The 18,015-nt window shown below is 45.0% G+C and overlaps 1 protein-coding gene across 1 annotated transcript in view; it reads left to right on the forward strand.

The window, feature by feature from the left end:
- The window catches only part of LOC115356571 (NLR family CARD domain-containing protein 3-like), a gene marked incomplete at its 3' end in the record, with an annotated part of 111,967 nt that overhangs the window by 16,767 nt on the left and 77,185 nt on the right, over positions 1–18,015 (forward strand). The window contains exons 10-11 of the mRNA XM_030047785.1: positions 327–426; positions 1,617–2,901. Coding sequence (XP_029903645.1) covers positions 327–426; positions 1,617–2,901 — 1,385 coding nt within the window. The remainder of the gene's footprint in view (positions 1–326; positions 427–1,616; positions 2,902–18,015) is intronic.

Raw genomic sequence — 18,015 nt, forward strand, 5'->3', positions numbered from 1 at the left:
CCATACCTGAGATATGGGTTCCAGTTCTGGCCAATGGGCCAGTTCTGACTACTTCCTGTGGTCTAATCAAATTGTGACTGAGTCCAGTACACTCAGCAACTCCCAAAACCCTCAGGGGCTGTCTTTGGGATCACTGGGTCAAAGGCAAAGGGGTAGCACACACACAAACTGCTCTCCAATTATATTGGTAGGAACCTCGGAACTAGACCTAATGGCGTCTCAGAACCAAGGCTCATGTGAGGGTTCTTGAGGAAGCTAAAAACACCAGTCTTGGTCCAGTGTCTCTCTGAGCTTCCTTTCTCCTGACTGATGAGTTCTGGTTCCAGCCCATGGCCCAGTTCCAGCTTTCCCATGGTCCAGTTGACTCAGGACCAAGTTCAATCAGCTCCACACCCCTGAAACCCCCAGAGGCCAACGTTGAGCTCAGTGATCACAAACACACAGAAACACACATATGACTCTCCAATTATAGTAATTGGAGGAATTATAGGATAGGATCTCTGGAAACAAACCTTATAGCGATTCAAAACCAAAGCTTGTGTGAGGGGTTCTTGGAGAAGCTTAACACACCAGCCTTGGTCCTGTGTCTCACTGTGTCTCACTGAAGTTATGTTCCCAAAATAGGGGTTCTAGTTCCAGCCCATGGTCCAGTTCTGATTATTTCTCATGGTCCAGGTGACTGGTTACCATGCCCAATTAACTCTGTGCCCTGAAAACACCTCAGAATCCAGATTTGAAATCTGTGGTCCAAAGTTAAAGGGGCTGAATGTTGAGGCACTATCTGGGCTATAAAAACATATTGATCAGTTCTAAATTTTTTGCACTCTGGTGTCCACCCTCAGCTGGACTCGCTAAGTCTATGTGCTCACCTTTGATGAATCAGTATTGTTACTTTTTACATAGGCAATGCCAATAGTGTTACCACAAAGCTTTAGTAAATTAACAGATTAAACTATTCATAGTTTTGCTTAATTGTCCCTCTGTTTGGCTGTGCAGACGATGCCCAGCTCTCCTAAGCTCCACAGAGTGCCAAAACTTTAAATTAAATTATATCAAAGCCTGACACCTTTTGACACATGAACATCTCTCTTCCAGCCAGAGGGGGCAGCTTTTCCTTGTTGTGCTTGCCTCACAAAAAAACAGGCTCCTGTTTTCTTGTCATGTCCTGCTGGGTTCCCCCAGACAGCGGCAGTGCTCTGGCTGAAGCAGCACTGTGTTGTTTATTAGACTATGAACTGGATTCTCTTCAAATCCTGATCAAGATGAGCAACTCTTTGTTTCTGCAGTCTGTTGTTTGGTGCTGGCTGCTTTGTGTTGTCATCCTGTTTACAGAGGTGTTGTCAAGGCACCATGTAGACCAATTATTAGCTCTGTTAGCTCTTCCTAAAAGATCCTGGGACTCAGGTTTTAGTATGACCGTCTGAGAAGTGCCCACATGAGGTTCCAGGCAGGAACATGTACAATGGAAATTATTACAGAACAACTGCAAAAGCCTTCAGGATATGCCATGTTATTATAGTGAAGGAGGCCAATAGATACATTTACGAGGATATATTCACATCTCACATTTAACACAACATCCATTTGTTGATGTTTTTTCCTGTTTATTCTTTCAGATACTTTCGCAGGGTGCCAACAAGAACTCAGATCTAACCTGAAGAAGAAGTTTGAGTGTGTGTTTGAGGGGATTGCTAAAGCAGGAAACCCAACACCTCTGAATCAGATCTACACAGAGCTGTACATCACAGAGGGAGAGAGTGGAGAGCTCAATGAGGAACATGAGGTCAGACAGATTGAAACAGCATCCAGGAAACCAGCCAGACCAGAAACAACAATCAAATGTGAGGACATCTTTAAACCTTTACCTGGAAGAGATCAACCAATCAGAACAGTGATGACAAAGGGAGTGGCTGGCATTGGGAAAACAGTCTTAACCCAGAAGTTCACTCTGGACTGGGCTGAACACAAAGCCAACCAGCATGTCCACTTCACATTTCCATTCACTTTCAGAGAGCTGAATTTCCTGAAAGGGAAAAAGTTGAGCTTGGTGGAACTTCTTCATCACTTCTTCACTGAGACCAAAGAAGCAGGAATCAGCAGGTTTGAGCAGTTCCAGGTTGTGTTGATCTTTGACGGTTTGGATGAGTGTCGACTTCCTCTGGACTTCAAGAACAACCAGATCCTGACTGATGTTACAGAGTCCACCTCAGTGGACGTTCTGCTGACAAACCTCATCAAGGGGAACCTGCTTCCCTCTGCTTGCCTCTGGATAACCACACGACCCGCAGCAGCCAATCAGATCCCTCCTGAGTGCGTTGGCATGGTGACAGAGGTGAGAGGCTTCACTGACCCACAGAAGGAGGAATACTTCAGGAAGAGATTCAGAGATGAGGAGCAGGCCAACAAAATCATCTCCCACATCAAGACGTCACGGAGCCTCCACATCATGTGCCACATCCCAGTCTTCTGCTGGATCACTGCTACAGTTCTGGAGGACGTGTTGAAAACCAATGATGGAGAAGACCTGCCCAAGACCCTGACTGAGATGTACATCCACTTCCTGGTGGTTCAGTCCAAAGTGCAGAACGTCAAGTATCATGGGAGAGCTGAGACAGATCCACACTGGACTCCAGAGACCAGGGAGATGATCCGGTCTCTGGGAAAACTGGCTTTTGAGGAGCTGGAGAAAGGCAACCTGATCTTCTATGAAGCAGACCTGGCAGAGTGTGGCATTGATATCAGAGCAGCTTCAGTGTACTCGGGAGTGTTCACACAGATCTTTAAAGAGGAGCGTGGGCTATACCAGGACAAGGTTTTCTGCTTCGTCCATCTGAGCGTTCAGGAGTTTCTGGCTGCTGTTCATGTCTTTGTGACATTCATCAACTCTGGAGTCAATCTGCTGTCAGAAGAACAACCAACCTCCCAACTAAAACACCTCTTCCAGAGTGCTGTGGACAAGGCCTTACAGAGTCCAAATGGACACCTGGACTTGTTCCTGCGCTTCCTCCTGGGTCTTTCACTGCAGACCAATCAGACTCTCCTACGAGACCTGCTGACACAGACAGGAAGTGGCTCACAGACCAATCAGGAAACACTCCAGTTCATCAAGGAGAAGATCAGGGACAGTCCCTCTCCAGAGAGAAGCATCAACCTGTTCCACTGTCTGAATGAGCTGAATGACCATTCTCTAGTGGAGGAGATCCAACAGTACTTGAGTTCAGGACGTTTCTCCGGAGTCAGACTTTCCCCTGCTCAATGGTCAGCTCTGGTCTTCATTTTACTGACATCAGAAGAAGATCTGGAGGTGTTTGACCTGAAGAAATACTCTGCTTCAGAGGAGGCTCTTCTGGGGCTGCTGCCAGTGCTCAAAGCCTCCAGGAAATCTGTGTAGGTTCAGAGATAAATGGACATATTTAAGACTTAAAATTATCTTGACTAGAAAAAATTATATATTAATATCGTTGTTTTCCTCTCTACTTCCTCCTCAGGCTGAGTGGCTGTAATCTGTCAGAGAGAAGCTGTGCAGCTCTGGCCTCAGTTCTCAGCTCCCAGTCCTCTAGTCTTAGAGAGCTGGACCTGAGTAACAACCAGCTGCAGGATTCAGGAGTGAAGCTGCTCTCTGCTGGACTGGAGAGTCCACACTGCAGACTGGAGGCTCTCAGGTCAGGATTCCTCAACCAGCTCAAAACATGACCAGTTCAATCATGATTTACATGCAGCTTCATGTCACTGATCAGATTCGCATACTGTGTAGGTTTTTGTGAAAACACAAAGCAGATGATGTGATGGACTGATTGTGTTTGTGATGGTGTGCAGGCTGTCAGGCTGTCTGCTCACACAGGAAGGCTGTGCTTCTCTGGCCTCAGCTCTCAGCTCCAACCCCTCCCATCTGAGAGAGCTGGACCTCAGCTACAATCATCCAGGAGACTCAGGAGAGAAGCTGCTCTCTGCTGGACTGGAGGATCCAACCTGGAGACTGGAGGCTCTCAGGTACGGAGACAGACACAATGGGCCCTATCTTGCGCCAGACTCCCTAAACCCGCTATTTGCGGATTTAGGATTTAGGAAGAGGCGTTCCCCCGTAAAAGTTGCTATCTTGTGCACCTCCCGCTATCCGCAAAACACCTCCGCTACCCGCTATATTATGCATAGGTGTGTTTTGGGCGTAACGCCAGTTAAACCAATCAGTGTGCCAGGTGCCATTGCCTTTAAGGGCAGGATGCGCTATCCTAAATCCTAAATCCTAAACCCGCGATGGAGAGAGGGAGGTAGATTTTCTCAGGGCTTCTACTGAGGCTAAAGCAAGTTGGCTTTATATACATATTATATGTTATATTATAGGCGAGTTAATTCGGGAGGTGGAGCCACATGTGTCCAAGTGGACGTGTCACAAGGTTGTACTGATTGAGTAAAATCCCCGGGTCACACCACACACACACAAGCGGCAGAGGTGGAACTATGTGTAAACTAATTTATTGACAAGGTAGATTGGGCAAATAAAATATTAAAAATAAAAATATAGCACGGCTGCTGGCTTATGATAAAACAATAAAACGTGCTGGTGTAAGTGTCCAATTAAAGCAGTCTTTCCTCTAAACAGTCTATATGAGTAATATACTCAGTCCATTCCGGCGGCGTCCCAGTATCAGTCCGACCGTGTGTGTGGCGAGGCTCCATTGGGGCGCGCATTGAAGCCGCCTGGGCGCGCTCTCCTAACAGTCCAAACTTTAGGGATAGCGGATAGCGGGTGGTCCTGACCACCCGCTATCCGCTATCCCTTAAGTGTGTGCGCAAGATAGCAACTTTAGGGATAGCGCATGAAACACGCCCACGACGCACCTCCAGGCGCAAATGATGCAGTCGGCATAACGGATAGCGGGTAGCGGGTGGCGCAAGATACCGTTTAGGGATAGCGGAAGTTCCTAAATCCGCAATTTGCAGGTAGCGGGTAGTGGCAGCGGATAGCGGGTGGCACAAGATAGGGCCCAATATCTTATAGAGGGCTGAGGAATATTGTTTCATGTTTAATGGTGGATGTGAGTGACGCGCTCAGGTTACTCTTTCATAGGGGAAGGTTATTTACTGACCATGTTTCCATCATCAAAGAGAATCTGCTGCTCTGACTCTGTTTCTTCCTCCAGGGTGGACCATGGTGGAGAGCAGTGGTTGAAACCAGGTTTTAGGAAGTGTAAGTGTGGATTGGCTTTTTTATTTTATTTAATTGCATTTTATGTAAATCCAGTAGAATTAGCCAAAAAGTTATTTTTCATCTGCAGTCCCGGGCCAGATGTTACACAGGCTCCCTAATTAAAAACAACAGCAACACATTATTACCAATACATGCTAATAAGTTAGCACTTAAAGTATTCTGCTACACGTTTCTTAAAGCTGAAATAACTTGATCAAAGAAATTTGAAAAGATGGCATTAAGCAGCATTGAACAAATATTATCCTGCAGCCAGAGGAATACAATGAAGCAGGCCACACATGAATAACACCAGCAGATAATAAATAAATCTTAGGACAATGAAACTGGGCTTAACAACATGAACTACACAGGACAGGTTTGAGTTGCGTAAGGAGATACTAGTTAAGGGTTTTCACTGAGAAACCCAGAGCATAAAATGAGCGGCACAGGTGTAAAACAGCATATGAATCACAGTGATTTCCAGCAGAAACAGAACACACAGGGCTTGGGTCAGGTTCGGTCACGTTGGCGTTATGTCAGTGAAAAATTACAGGCAACTTCCAGTATAGTGCTGCAGTTAACGTGACAACACTGACAGCAACATGTAGGCTACTTCAGGTGGTAAATGTAACCTAGCAATGGAGGACAAGCAACGGACCCAAAAACAAGTCACTCTGTTACTATGATCTCAGGCTTGAGTTGGGTTTGGTGAGGTATTAACAGGCCAAAAGGGTTGCAGCGACGGCGGTCGTGATAGCAAAAACTTGGGAATAGGAGGAGTTCAGGGAGGCCATGGAGAAGGACTTTAGTTTGGTCTCAAAGAGGTTCTGGCAAACTGTCAGGCAACTCAGGAGGGGAAGTTAGAACCTCATACCCACAGTTCTCACAGCAGGGATGGGGAGGTCCGGTGTTCAGGCGGTGGAAGGAACACTTTGAGGAGCACCTGAACCCAACTGACACACCCTCCGTAGATGAGGCAGGGCCAGAGGATTTAGGGGGATTTCGTCTATCTGAGGTAGACCACTGAGGTAGTGCATCTGAGCCCTGAAATGCTGAAGAGTATGGATGTTGTCAGACTGTCATGGCTGACTCGTCTCTTCAGTGTTGCATAGAGGTTGGGGACAGTGCCCGTAGAGTGGCAGATGGGGGTGGTGGTCCCCATTTTTAAAAAGAGGGACTGGACAGTATGATCCAATTAGATCCAATAAGTGGGGTATCGCAATGCTCAGCCTCCCTGGGAAATTACCCAGTTCCCCTTAAAGAATCAACAGTATCAAGTATTTTTGATTTTGATTCTAAAAGTTTATTCTAGGATGATTGTGTGGATTCTATCCTGGCTGTGGAACAGTGAACCAGCTTGCACAGATACTGGAGGGATCGTGGGAGTTTGACAGTCCAGTCCACATGTGTTTTGTGGATTTGGAGAATGCTTATGTCCCCTGGAGTGTCCTGTTGGGGAGTGCTCCAGGAGTATGGGGTGCCAGGTCTGTTGCTGCTGACCATTAGGTCCTTGTATAACCACAGTGAGAATTATGTCCACATTATTGGTATGAAGTCAACTTCACTCCCTGTGGGTGTTGGAACTCTGCCAGGGCTGTACCTTTTCTCTAATTCTGTTTGTTAATTTCATGGACAGCATTTCAAGGCACAGTCAGGGATGGAGGATGTCCAGTTTGGTGACCACCGGATTGCATCCCTGCTGTTTGCAGATGATATGGTTCTGCTAGCCTCATCATCCATCTCCAAGTTGGGAGGGAGTTAGTTCCTCAAGTGGAGCAGTTCAAGTATCTCGGGGTGTTGTTCAAGAGTGAGGGGACAGTGCAGCAGGTGATTGATAGGCAGGTCAGGGTGGCAGCAGCAGTTATGTGGTCACCGAATTGTACCAGACCCTCATGGTGAAGACATGAGTTGAATGAGAAGGCAAAGTTCTCAATTTATGAGTCATTATTTTTTCCAACACTCACCTATGGTCACGATCTCTGATTAGTGAACGAAAGATTGAGATCTCGGATACAAGCGGCAGAAATCACTTTCCAATGCAGGGTGGCTGGGCACAACCTAAGGGATAGCATGAGGAGTTCAGACATCTGCAAGCTTGGAGTAGAGCCGTGGCTCCTCCACACTGAAAGGAGCTTGGACATTTAGTCAGGATGGCTCCTTGCCGCCTCCCAGTGGAGGTGTTCATGACCAAATGGGAGAAGACCTTGGGGCAGACCCAGGACAAGTAAGGGACATTATGTAATCTGGCTGGCGTGGGAACGCCCTGGGATCTCCTAGGAGGAGCTGTTGGAATTGGTCCTAGAAAGGATTGTATGGGCTGACCTCCTCCACTTGTTACCACGCTGACCTGGTCCCACATAAGCATCAGAAAATGATGATGATTATTATGATTTTTCATTATTATAACTATAATGAAATGTTGTATCTAAATGTCTAAATGTAATTTAGTCTGTGTATAAATGGCTCTTGCAGATGTAAAGTGAATTTCTACATAAGCCCAAGCTAGCTCATATATCCTCAACTTCACTTTGTGCGACACCCCGTAACACAGACGAGCTGTCGCCATGGTTGCCATGTGCCTGTGTTTTCGTCACGTGAGGAGAAGCCTGCAGAGCTGTAGTCATGTCCTCCGTTAACTTTACGGTAACGGAGGACAAAAGCGCAACGTTTGCAATATGAGTGTCTCAAGGGGTGGTGGAAAAACCGGACGTTTTAACACAACGGACTTAATAAAGCATCTGAAGAAGCATCAAAGGACAAGCAAAGGACATGGCATGTCCTTTCGACAGCGATCCCGTGGATGAAGGTGCAGTGTTACTGCGCAGAGAATTAAATATTCGTCGGGAGATGGTTATAAGACCGCGCATAGATGTTTTAGCATTTCCAGACAATTATCTTTTTGAGCATTACCGTTCCACGTCACCTAAATGAAATAAATTAATAGGCCAGCAGTAATTCAAGCAGTTTTCCCCTGTAATATTATTGATTGCAACCAGTGGTGTTGTCTAGTTTACTCTAGTGGGTATGCGCGCGCGAACACACACGCACGCGCGCGCGCGCGCGCGCACACACACACACACACACACACACACACACACACACACACACACACACACAGGCTCCCTTTCTGAACAACCTATTCTCATGAAACGGCTCGTAGGAATTCCTACGAAAAATAATGCACAAATTTCCGTGCAGATTCCTACGAATTTCCAGCAGCACGAGCGATCAGCGCGCCTGCGCGAGCCCCGAAGCGAGAGCCTTAAGAAAAATGGCGGACATTCCTTTTATTCTCAGTGGAAAATGCAATATTTTAAGAGAGCTTATGCATTCAAATGCGTTTTGATAACATTTCTAGCGGGAAATGTGCATTTTATTTCCAAAATCTTCGTTCAGTTAGTGTATATAATGTTTACTTTGTTAGTTATTACGAAGATTCTTTCAGGTTTCTATCGTTGCTATGGCTGTTGCTATGGACGCTGCTACCACTGTCGCTGATGTAGCTTCCGCTCGGAAGTATTGTCCTCACTGGAAATCTGGGGAGGGAGGCGTGGGGTTAACCTGCTCTCACAGAAATCCGTGAAATGAGCATGACCTCCTAATAACGCATTGCGTGCTCCTCGCATGTAACCTGTTTTAATCGATTTCTATGGTTTTAATTCTGTGTGATCACCACACAAACGGTGTTCACTGGAAGTCGGCGAGCATCCGTGACGTCATGCTGTGGGTGGTAGTTCATAGATCCCGGAAGTGCAAATTTAATCGATATTCCGGAAAAAGGTCTGATTATTAGCCATAACGTTGTAACCATCCAAGGCAGACTTACCACGAGCTATGAGGATGTGTAACGATGGCATGTGCTTCAGCCGAGTCCACAAGTCCCGTATAATATCAACTTTATTTTAAGAAAACACGTTTTATTTGCGATGTCATATCACGGAGAAGCACTACATTACCCATAATCCTAGTGTTTATCAGCGACGTGTCTGATTTGACTTTCATCAATAAAGTCAATAAAGTGTAATAAAGTGCATGAAAGTTGATAATATGCTGATATGTTACGCCATTGAACACAACCCTTGCAGTCAGCGAAACAGAGCGGGTGGAAAAACCGCGGAAACACGTCAAAATAGCACTAACGATTTATATATATATATTTATTTTTCATAACACATCTTTATTCGTGATATAAACATAGGCTACATGTTAAGGTTATAGTTTTGGTGTTGAAAAACTACCGAATGTATGTTTTTTAAACCTAATTTCAAAGGATTTACCGTAACCCGGAAGAGGCGTACCAGAACTACAATCTGCGCGGAGTTGCAACACACAGAGGTGTCCTGCGCCATAGAATTTGTAGTTCTAATATGTTATGTCTATTATGTGATGTTGTGATCACTAATTTTTCAATCTTTATTATAGTTTTTGGGTGTGGGAAGAACGCCTGTTTGGTTAGATTTTATTTATTTTTTTCTTAAGATAGTGAAATCATGTTTTTTCCATGTTTTGACACTAGTCAGTGGCGCCCCCTATTGGTTTGCCATCGGGCATGATAGTAGAGGTCAAGAGCTTTCCAAAAATGTTGACCCCATGTCTGTGCCATTTTTTGTTGCTGCACTGTAAGCCTTTAAAAGTGTCTCAAGTGGCCATATTAAGTCAATGGGAAAATATGAAATATGAAACACTGAGTATTTTAAGGGGAAAAAAAGCTTTGAAATGGTCCAAATTGAAAAGTATGACTGTGTTTAAGACTAACATCAATATTATAAATAAATTTGGCCATTAAATCCCCCTTAAAGAAGTTTGACTGATTTTATCAAGCTTGGCCCTAAAAGAGGTCTGCAGATGTACACCTGAGACAGCCTTGGCTTGGAGCACAATAAAAATCAAACTTTGTCACAGAACAACAATGAAGACATCGTTTGAAAGGTCTTGACCTATGGAGCAACATATCTCAGTGTGAGACCAGTGCGCAGTTCCTGCTCCCCACAAGTGCCCTTTGAACCTTGCACCTGAGACACTTTTAAAGGCTTACAGTGCAGCAACAAAAAATGGCACAGACATGGGGTCAACATTTTTGGAAAGCTCTTGACCTCTACTATCATGCCCGATGGCAAACCAATAGGGGGCGCCACTGACTAGTGTCAAAACATGGAAAAAACATGATTTCACTATCATAAGAAAAAAAATAATAAAATCTGACCAAACAGGCGTTCTTCCCACACCCAAAAACTATAATAAAGATTGAAAAATTAGTGATCACAACATCACATAATAGACATAACATATTAGAACTACAAAACCTATGGCGCAGGACACCTCTGTGTGTTGCAACTCTGCACGAATTGTAGTTCTGGTACCCCTCTTCCGGGTTAGGATAAACATTGTGAATTTAGGTTTAAAAACCATACATACGGTAGTTTTTCAACAGCAAAAGCATAACCTTAACATGTAGCCTATGTTTATACCACGAGTAAAGATGTGTTATGAAAAAAAAAATATATATATAGACTATATAAATCTTTAGTGCTATTTTGACGTGTTTCCGCGGTTTTTCCACCCGCTCTGTTTCGCTGACTGAAAGGGTTGTGTTCAATGGCGTAACATATCAGCATATTATCAACTTTCATGCACTTTATTACACTTTATTGACTTTATTGATGAAAGTAAAATCAGATACGTCGCTGATAAACACTATGATTATGGGTAATGTAGTGCTTCTCCGTGATATGACATCGCAAATAAAACGTGTTTTCTTAAAATAAAGTTGATATTATACGGGACTTGTGGACTCGGCTGAAGCACATGCCATCGTTACACATCCTCATAGCTCGTGGTAAGTCTGCCTTGGATGGTTACAACGTTATGGCTAATAATCAGACCTTTTTCCGGAATATCGATTAAATTTGCACTTCCGGGATCTATGAACTACCACCCACAGCGTGACGTCACGGAATCTCGCCGACTTCCAGTGAACATCGTTTGTGTGGTGATCACACGGAATTAAAACCATAGAAATCGATTAAAACAGGTTACATGCGAGGAGCACGCAATGCGTTATTAGGAGGTCATGCTCATTTCACGGATTTCTGTGAGAGCAGGTTAACCCCACGCCTCCTTCCCCAGATTTCCACGGCGAGCGGAAGCTACATCAGCGACAGTGGTAGCAGCGTCCATAGCAACAGCCATAGCAACGATAGAAACCTGAAAGAATCTTCGTAATAACTAACAAAGTAAACATTATATACACTAACTGAACGAAGATTTTGGAAATAAAATGCACATTTCCCGCTAGAAATGTTATCAAAACGCATTTGAATGCATAAGCTCTCTTAAAATATTGCATTTTCCACTGAGAATAAAAGGAATGTCCGCCATTTTTCTTAAGGCTCTCGCTTCGGGGCTCGCGCAGCCGCGCTGATCGCTCGTGCTGCTGGAAATTCGTAGGAATATGCACGGAAATTTGTGCATTATTTTTCGTGGGATATCATACGAACCGTTTCATGAGAATACGTTGTGTAGTCAAGGAAACTATTCAAGAACCTGTGGAACAGAGTTCACAACACACCCCACTAACTTCTTAAAGTAAAAAAGGGCCATTTACCAGGAAATATTTCTCTCATTTAATATACAACCCATTTGTTATGTGTTATTTGTTCATTCAGGAACTCTCGCAGGGTGCCAACATGAACTCAGATCTAACCTGAAAAAAAGGTTTGAGTTTCTGTTTGAGGGGATTGCTAAAGCAGGAAACCCAACACCTCTGAATCAGATCTACACAGAGCTGTACATAACAGAGGGAGAGAGTGGAGAGCTCAATGAGGAACATGAGGTCAGACAGATTGAAACAGCATCCAGGAAACCAGCAAGACCAGAAACAACAATCAAATGTGAAGACATCTTTAAACCTTTACCTGGAAGAGATCAACCAATCAGAACAGTGATGACAAAGGGAGTGGCTGGCATTGGGAAAACAGTCTTAACACAGAAGTTCACTCTGGACTGGGCTGAACACAAAGCCAACCAGCATGTCCACTTCACATTTCCATTCACTTTCAGAGAGCTGAATTTCCTGAAAGGGAAAAAGTTGAGCTTGGTGGAACTTCTTCATCACTTCTTCACTGAGACCAAAGAAGCAGGAATCAGCAGGTTTGAGCAGTTCCAGGTTGTGTTGATCTTTGACGGTCTGGATGAGTGTCGACTTCCTCTGGACTTCAACAACAACCAGATCCTGACTGATGTTACAGAGTCCACCTCAGTGGATGTTCTGCTGACAAACCTCATCAAGGGGAAACTGCTTCCCTCTGCTCGCCTCTGGATAACCGCACGACCCGCAGCGGCCAATCAGATCCCTCCTGAGTGTGTTGACATGGTAACAGAGGTGAGAGGCTTCACTGACCCACAGAAGGAGGAATACTTCAGGAAGAGATTCAGAGATGAGAAGCAGGCCAGCAGAATCATCTCCCACATCAAGACGTCACGAAGCCTCCACATCATGTGCCACATCCCAGTCTTCTGCTGGATCACTGCTACAGTTCTGGAGGACGTGTTGAAAACCAGGGAGGGAGGAGACCTGCCCAAGACCCTGACTGAGATGTATATCCACTTCCTGGTGGTTCAGTCCAAAATGCAGAACATCAAGTATCATGGGAGAGCTGAGACAGATCCACACTGGACTCCAGAGACCAGGGAGATGATCCTGTCTCTGGGAAAACTGGCTTTTGAGGAGCTGGAGAAAGGCAACCTGATCTTCTATGAAGCAGACCTGGCAGAGTGTGGCATTGACATCAGAGCAGCCTCAGTGTACTCAGGAGTGTTCACACAGATCTTTAAAGAGGAGCGTGGGCTGTACCAGGACAAGGTTTTCTGCTTCGTCCATCTGAGCGTTCAGGAGTTTCTGGCTGCTGTTCATGTCTTTGTGACATTCATCAACTCTGGAGTCAATCTGCTGTCAGAAGGACAATCAACCTCCCAACTAAAACACCTCTACCAGAGTGCTGTGGACAAGGCCTTACAGAGTCCAAATGGACACCTGGACTTGTTCCTGCGCTTCCTCCTGGGTCTTTCACTGCCGACCAATCAGACTCTCCTACGAGGCCTGCTGACACAGACAGGAAGTAGCTCACAGACCAATCATGAAACAGTCCAGTTCATCAAGGAGAAGATCAGGGACAATCCCTCTCCAGAGAGAAGCATCAACCTGTTCCACTGTCTGAATGAGCTGAATGACCATTCTCTAGTGGAGGAGGTCCAACAGTACCTGAGATCAGGACGTCTCTCCACAGTGAGACACTCCCCTGCACTGTGGTCAGCTCTGGTCTTCATCTTACTGTCATCAGAAGAAGATCTGGAGGTGTTTGACCTGAAGAAATACTCTGCTTCAGAAGAGGCTCTTCTCGGGCTGTTGCCACTGGTCAAAGCCTCCAAGAAATCTGTGTAGGTTCACTGTTCGCTGGATATACTAAATATATAACTTTTTGTTATCTTCACAATAGGAAAATAAGTTTAAGATTTTTCCATCTGTAATTCCCTTTCAGAATGAGTGGTTGTAAGCTGTCAGAGAGAAGCTGTGCAGCTCTGGCCTCAGTTCTCAGCTCCCAGTCCTCTAGTCTGAGAGAACTGGACCTGAGTAACAACCAGCTGCAAGATTCAGGAGTGAAGCTGCTCTCTGCTGGACTGGAGAGCCCACACTGCAGACTGGAGACTCTCAGGTAACATCGATACCATATCTATTTCTGGATCATCTGTTCAGTGTTTTTTTTTTTTTTTCTTAATTCTTTCTTGCCCTGCTGTGAAACAGAGGTCTTTACATCCCCTTGCACCATCAGCAGGAAAACGCTCTACAAGGCATCTTAATTGTTTTTCACCAAAACAAAAGTGTCAAACTTATTAGGCTATTTTCAGAGCTTAAATCTCAGCAAAGTAAAATTGGATTGACTGCTACTGATCAGCAACATTCGTGAACCATTACTGCAGTTTTACGATCATGCGCATATCTGAACAATTTAAATATTAGATATAGTATGTTAAAATCCTGATTTATATGCAGCTTCATGTCGCTGATCATAGGGCATGAGCAAAGGGCATGAGCAAAGGTAACAGTGGAGTGACTGAAATTGATCAGCAACATTCTTGAACCATTGTTGCTGTGTTCTCGTCATTTTCATATTTAACAAGGAAAAATGTTACATTTTACTCTTGAACTTTTACTTTACTTTACATGCAGCTTCATGTCACTGATCAGATTCCTAAGCTGTGTAGGTTTTTGTGAAAACACAAAGCAGATGATGTGGTGGACTGATTGTGTTTGTGATGGTGTGCAGGCTGTCAGGCTGTCTGCTCACACAGGAAGGCTGTGCTTCTCTGGCCTCAGCTCTGAGCTCCAACCCCTCTCATCTGAGAGAGCTGGACCTGAGCTACAATCATCCAGGAGACTCAGGAGTGAAGCTGCTCTCTGCTGGACTGGAGGATCCAACCTGGAGACTGGAGGCTCTCAGGTATGGAGACACACACAATGTCTTACAGAGGCCTGAGGAATATTGTTTCATGTTGAATGGTGGATATGAGTGACGTGGTCTGCTAAACCCTTCATAGGGAAGGTTATTTACTGCCCATGTTTCCATCATCTAAGAGAATCTGCTGCTCTGATTCTGTTTCTTCCTCCAGGGTGGACCATGGTGGAGAGCAGTGGTTGAAACCAGGTCTAGGGAAATGTAAGTGTGGATTTAGTCTTTTTTATTTCATTGTATTTAACAGTGAAGATGTACATAAACAGACATTGCTGTAAATGCAGCCGAATTAGCCAAATGGTTAGTTTTCATCTGCAGTCCCTGGCTAGACGATACACAGACTTCGTAAATGTCTGATGATGTCAAATGATGATGATGGGAGTGACTGATAAGGTAATGTGTCGTTACAGTAAGCCAGCTTTGTGGAGCCCTTGACATCCAGCCGTCTGCGATCAGAGCAGCAGCATCTGCTTCCTGCAATTCAAATTCAAATTCAAAAGCTTTATTTGCATGAAAGTTACAATAGCAATTTTGCCAAAGCAACAAAGTATAATTTGTTCAAATATTTGGACATTAGTAGCCAAACATTTAAACATTTAAACAGTGTCCACAGCACCACTGAATGTCTTTAAAATCTCAGGGCTAAGCTCCTCCACAAACCTACGGAATTCGTTAGGTATTTGATCTATACCTGGGGTCTTCCCACTAGGCAGCACTTCCTCAGCAGTTACTGGACGCTCTAGATCCTTCATGTTATCTTCTGAAAGTCTAGGAAGATTTAAGTTTTCAAAAAAGCTTCTCACTTTGTTTATGTCCATCTGACTGTCCAATCTGTGAAGTCCCTCATAAAACTCTCTACAAACATTGTTAATTTCTTCATGACTGATGACCAGATTCCCATTTCTTATTATTCTTTATTAGAACTATAAAGAAACACAGAAAGTCTGAATGTAGTTTAGTTTGTGTATAAATGGCCCTTGCAGATGTAAAGTGAATTTCCAACGCCCATCCACTCAGATCCTGCTGTGAATGAAGAGGACGGCTGACACAATGTGTCATCATCAAAGTGTTAACAAATCAATAATCAAACTGTTAATAAATCAGCAGATACTAACCACAGCAGGTCTGCTGTGTCTTGTTCTCTCCATCAGATTCCTGTGAACTCAAACTGAACATAAACACAGCTCACAAACACCTCGTCCTGTCTGAGGGCAACAGGAAGGTGACACGTGTGATCGAAGACCAGCCATATCCTGATCACCCAGAGAGGTTTGACCGCTGGTGGCAGATCCTGTGTAGAGATGGTCTGACTGGTCGCTGCTACTGGGAGGTCGAGTGGAAAGGAAGAGTTTATATGGGAGTGACTTACAGAGGAATCAGCAGGAAAGGAAACAGTTATGACTGTGGGCTTGGATGTAATGAAAACTCCTGGAGTCTTTCCTGCTCTGAAGATGGTTTCTCGGCCAGACACAATAACGGATATACAAACATCCATGTCCCCTCCCCCTCTAACAGAGTGGCAGTGTATCTGGACTGGCCTGCTGGCTCTCTGTCCTTCTACAGCGTCTCCTCTGACACACTGATCCACCTCCAAACCTTCAACAGCACCTTCACTGAGCCTCTGTACCCGGGGTTTGGGGTTTGGCCTGACTCCTCAGTGTCTCTGTGAGAAATTTGGGAAGGGAGAGTTACCTCCTGTGTGGAGGAACATACACACTGCTGATTTAAGACAGGTGCTGACATGTTAGTTCACCACACACACACACACACACACACACACACACACACCACACACACACACATATACACACACTCCTCTCGGTTTTACTATTCCTGTGGGAACATTATATTGACTTACATTCCTTCTCTACAGCTTTTTCATAATCTTAGCCATAACCAATTTATGCCTAACCCTAACCCTATCCTTAACCCTTATATGGTATTCGTTTTTTTGTTACACAGGGAGTCCTGCTGGGTCTGGTGGACCCGTTGCATTTTGGGGCTTTTAATTCAACATAATCAAACCTTTTTTTGTTCAAATACTCAGCAGATCTTTACTTCATCTCAATTGCAAGTAATATAAACAATACATATGTTAAATTTCTTCCCTTTACCTTTGTAAAATAACATTTATGAATAGAAATAACACTCGTTTTTTAATTAAAATGCAACAAATAAGAAAATCTATCATAAAACAGGCATAACTAGAAAATAATCAGCAAATGTACAAATGAAGGGAGTTTTTTTTTCATAACTAGTGTTTTATTTCAATTTCATTAGAAATGTAACTTAACATTTACACATAAAATCTGTCTGAACAACACATTAGCCCAATTGAACACGGCCATTTCATACCAGACTATGCTATACAATAGGTGCAGAGTTTCACTGTGTGTGCATTGCAAATGTACTTCTTGCACTGGGTGCATGTATATTGTATTTTTCTGTCCATCTTGGGTCCACACACCTCACAGCGCTTCTTTTTGTTGCTGGCCACAATCTAGAATAATGAGAAGATAAAGATCTTTACTAACACTTGTCACATTGGCAGCTATGCGGGGCGGTTCATTTCTTGAAAATGAAGACCATTCAATTCTGCCATTTCTTGACATCCATATGTTGTCATTTTGAAGCTGCTGACCAGCTGGCCCTGGGGCTGGCTGCTGGCCTGCTGCTCCTGAGGTATGCTTGCGTTTGGGAGGCGGCTGACGGGCTGATCCTGGCCTCTCATGGGTTGGTCCTGGGCCTGGTTGCTCGTGGGCTGGTCCTGGGCCTGGTTGCTCGTGGGCTGGTCCTGGGCCTGGTTGCTCGTGGGCTGGTCCTGGGCCTGGTTGCTCGTGGGCTGGTCCTGGGCCTGGTTGCTCGTGGGCTGGTCCTGGGCCTGGTTGCTCGTGGGCTGGTCCTGGGCCTGGTTGCTCGTGGGCCGGTCCTGGGCCTGGTTGCTCGTGGGCCGGTCCTGGGCCTGGTTGCTCGTGGGCCGGTCCTGGGCCTGGTTGCTCGTGGGCCGGTCCTGGGCCTGGTTGCTCGTGGGCCGGTCCTGGGCCTGGTTGCTCGTGGGTTGGTCCTGGGCCTGATTGCTCGTGGGCCGGTCCTGGGCCTGGTTGCTCGTGGGTTGGTCCAGGCTGCTCACATCGTCCTGGTTTGCTGAAGGGCTGGTCCAGAGGCTCTTTTACGCTTCTGAGTTGGCTGATACTCATCCTCCTCTTCAAACTCAGTGTCAGACTCAGAATTTTCAGAATTGTGATCCTTACATTCTGAAACCTCTTCCTCTGCATCATCATCATCACCTTCTCTCTCTTCCAATATCAATTGTAAGGC

This window comes from Myripristis murdjan, chromosome 24 (genome assembly GCF_902150065.1).
Source record: "Myripristis murdjan chromosome 24, fMyrMur1.1, whole genome shotgun sequence".
NCBI classification, from domain to species: domain Eukaryota; kingdom Metazoa; phylum Chordata; class Actinopteri; order Holocentriformes; family Holocentridae; genus Myripristis; species Myripristis murdjan.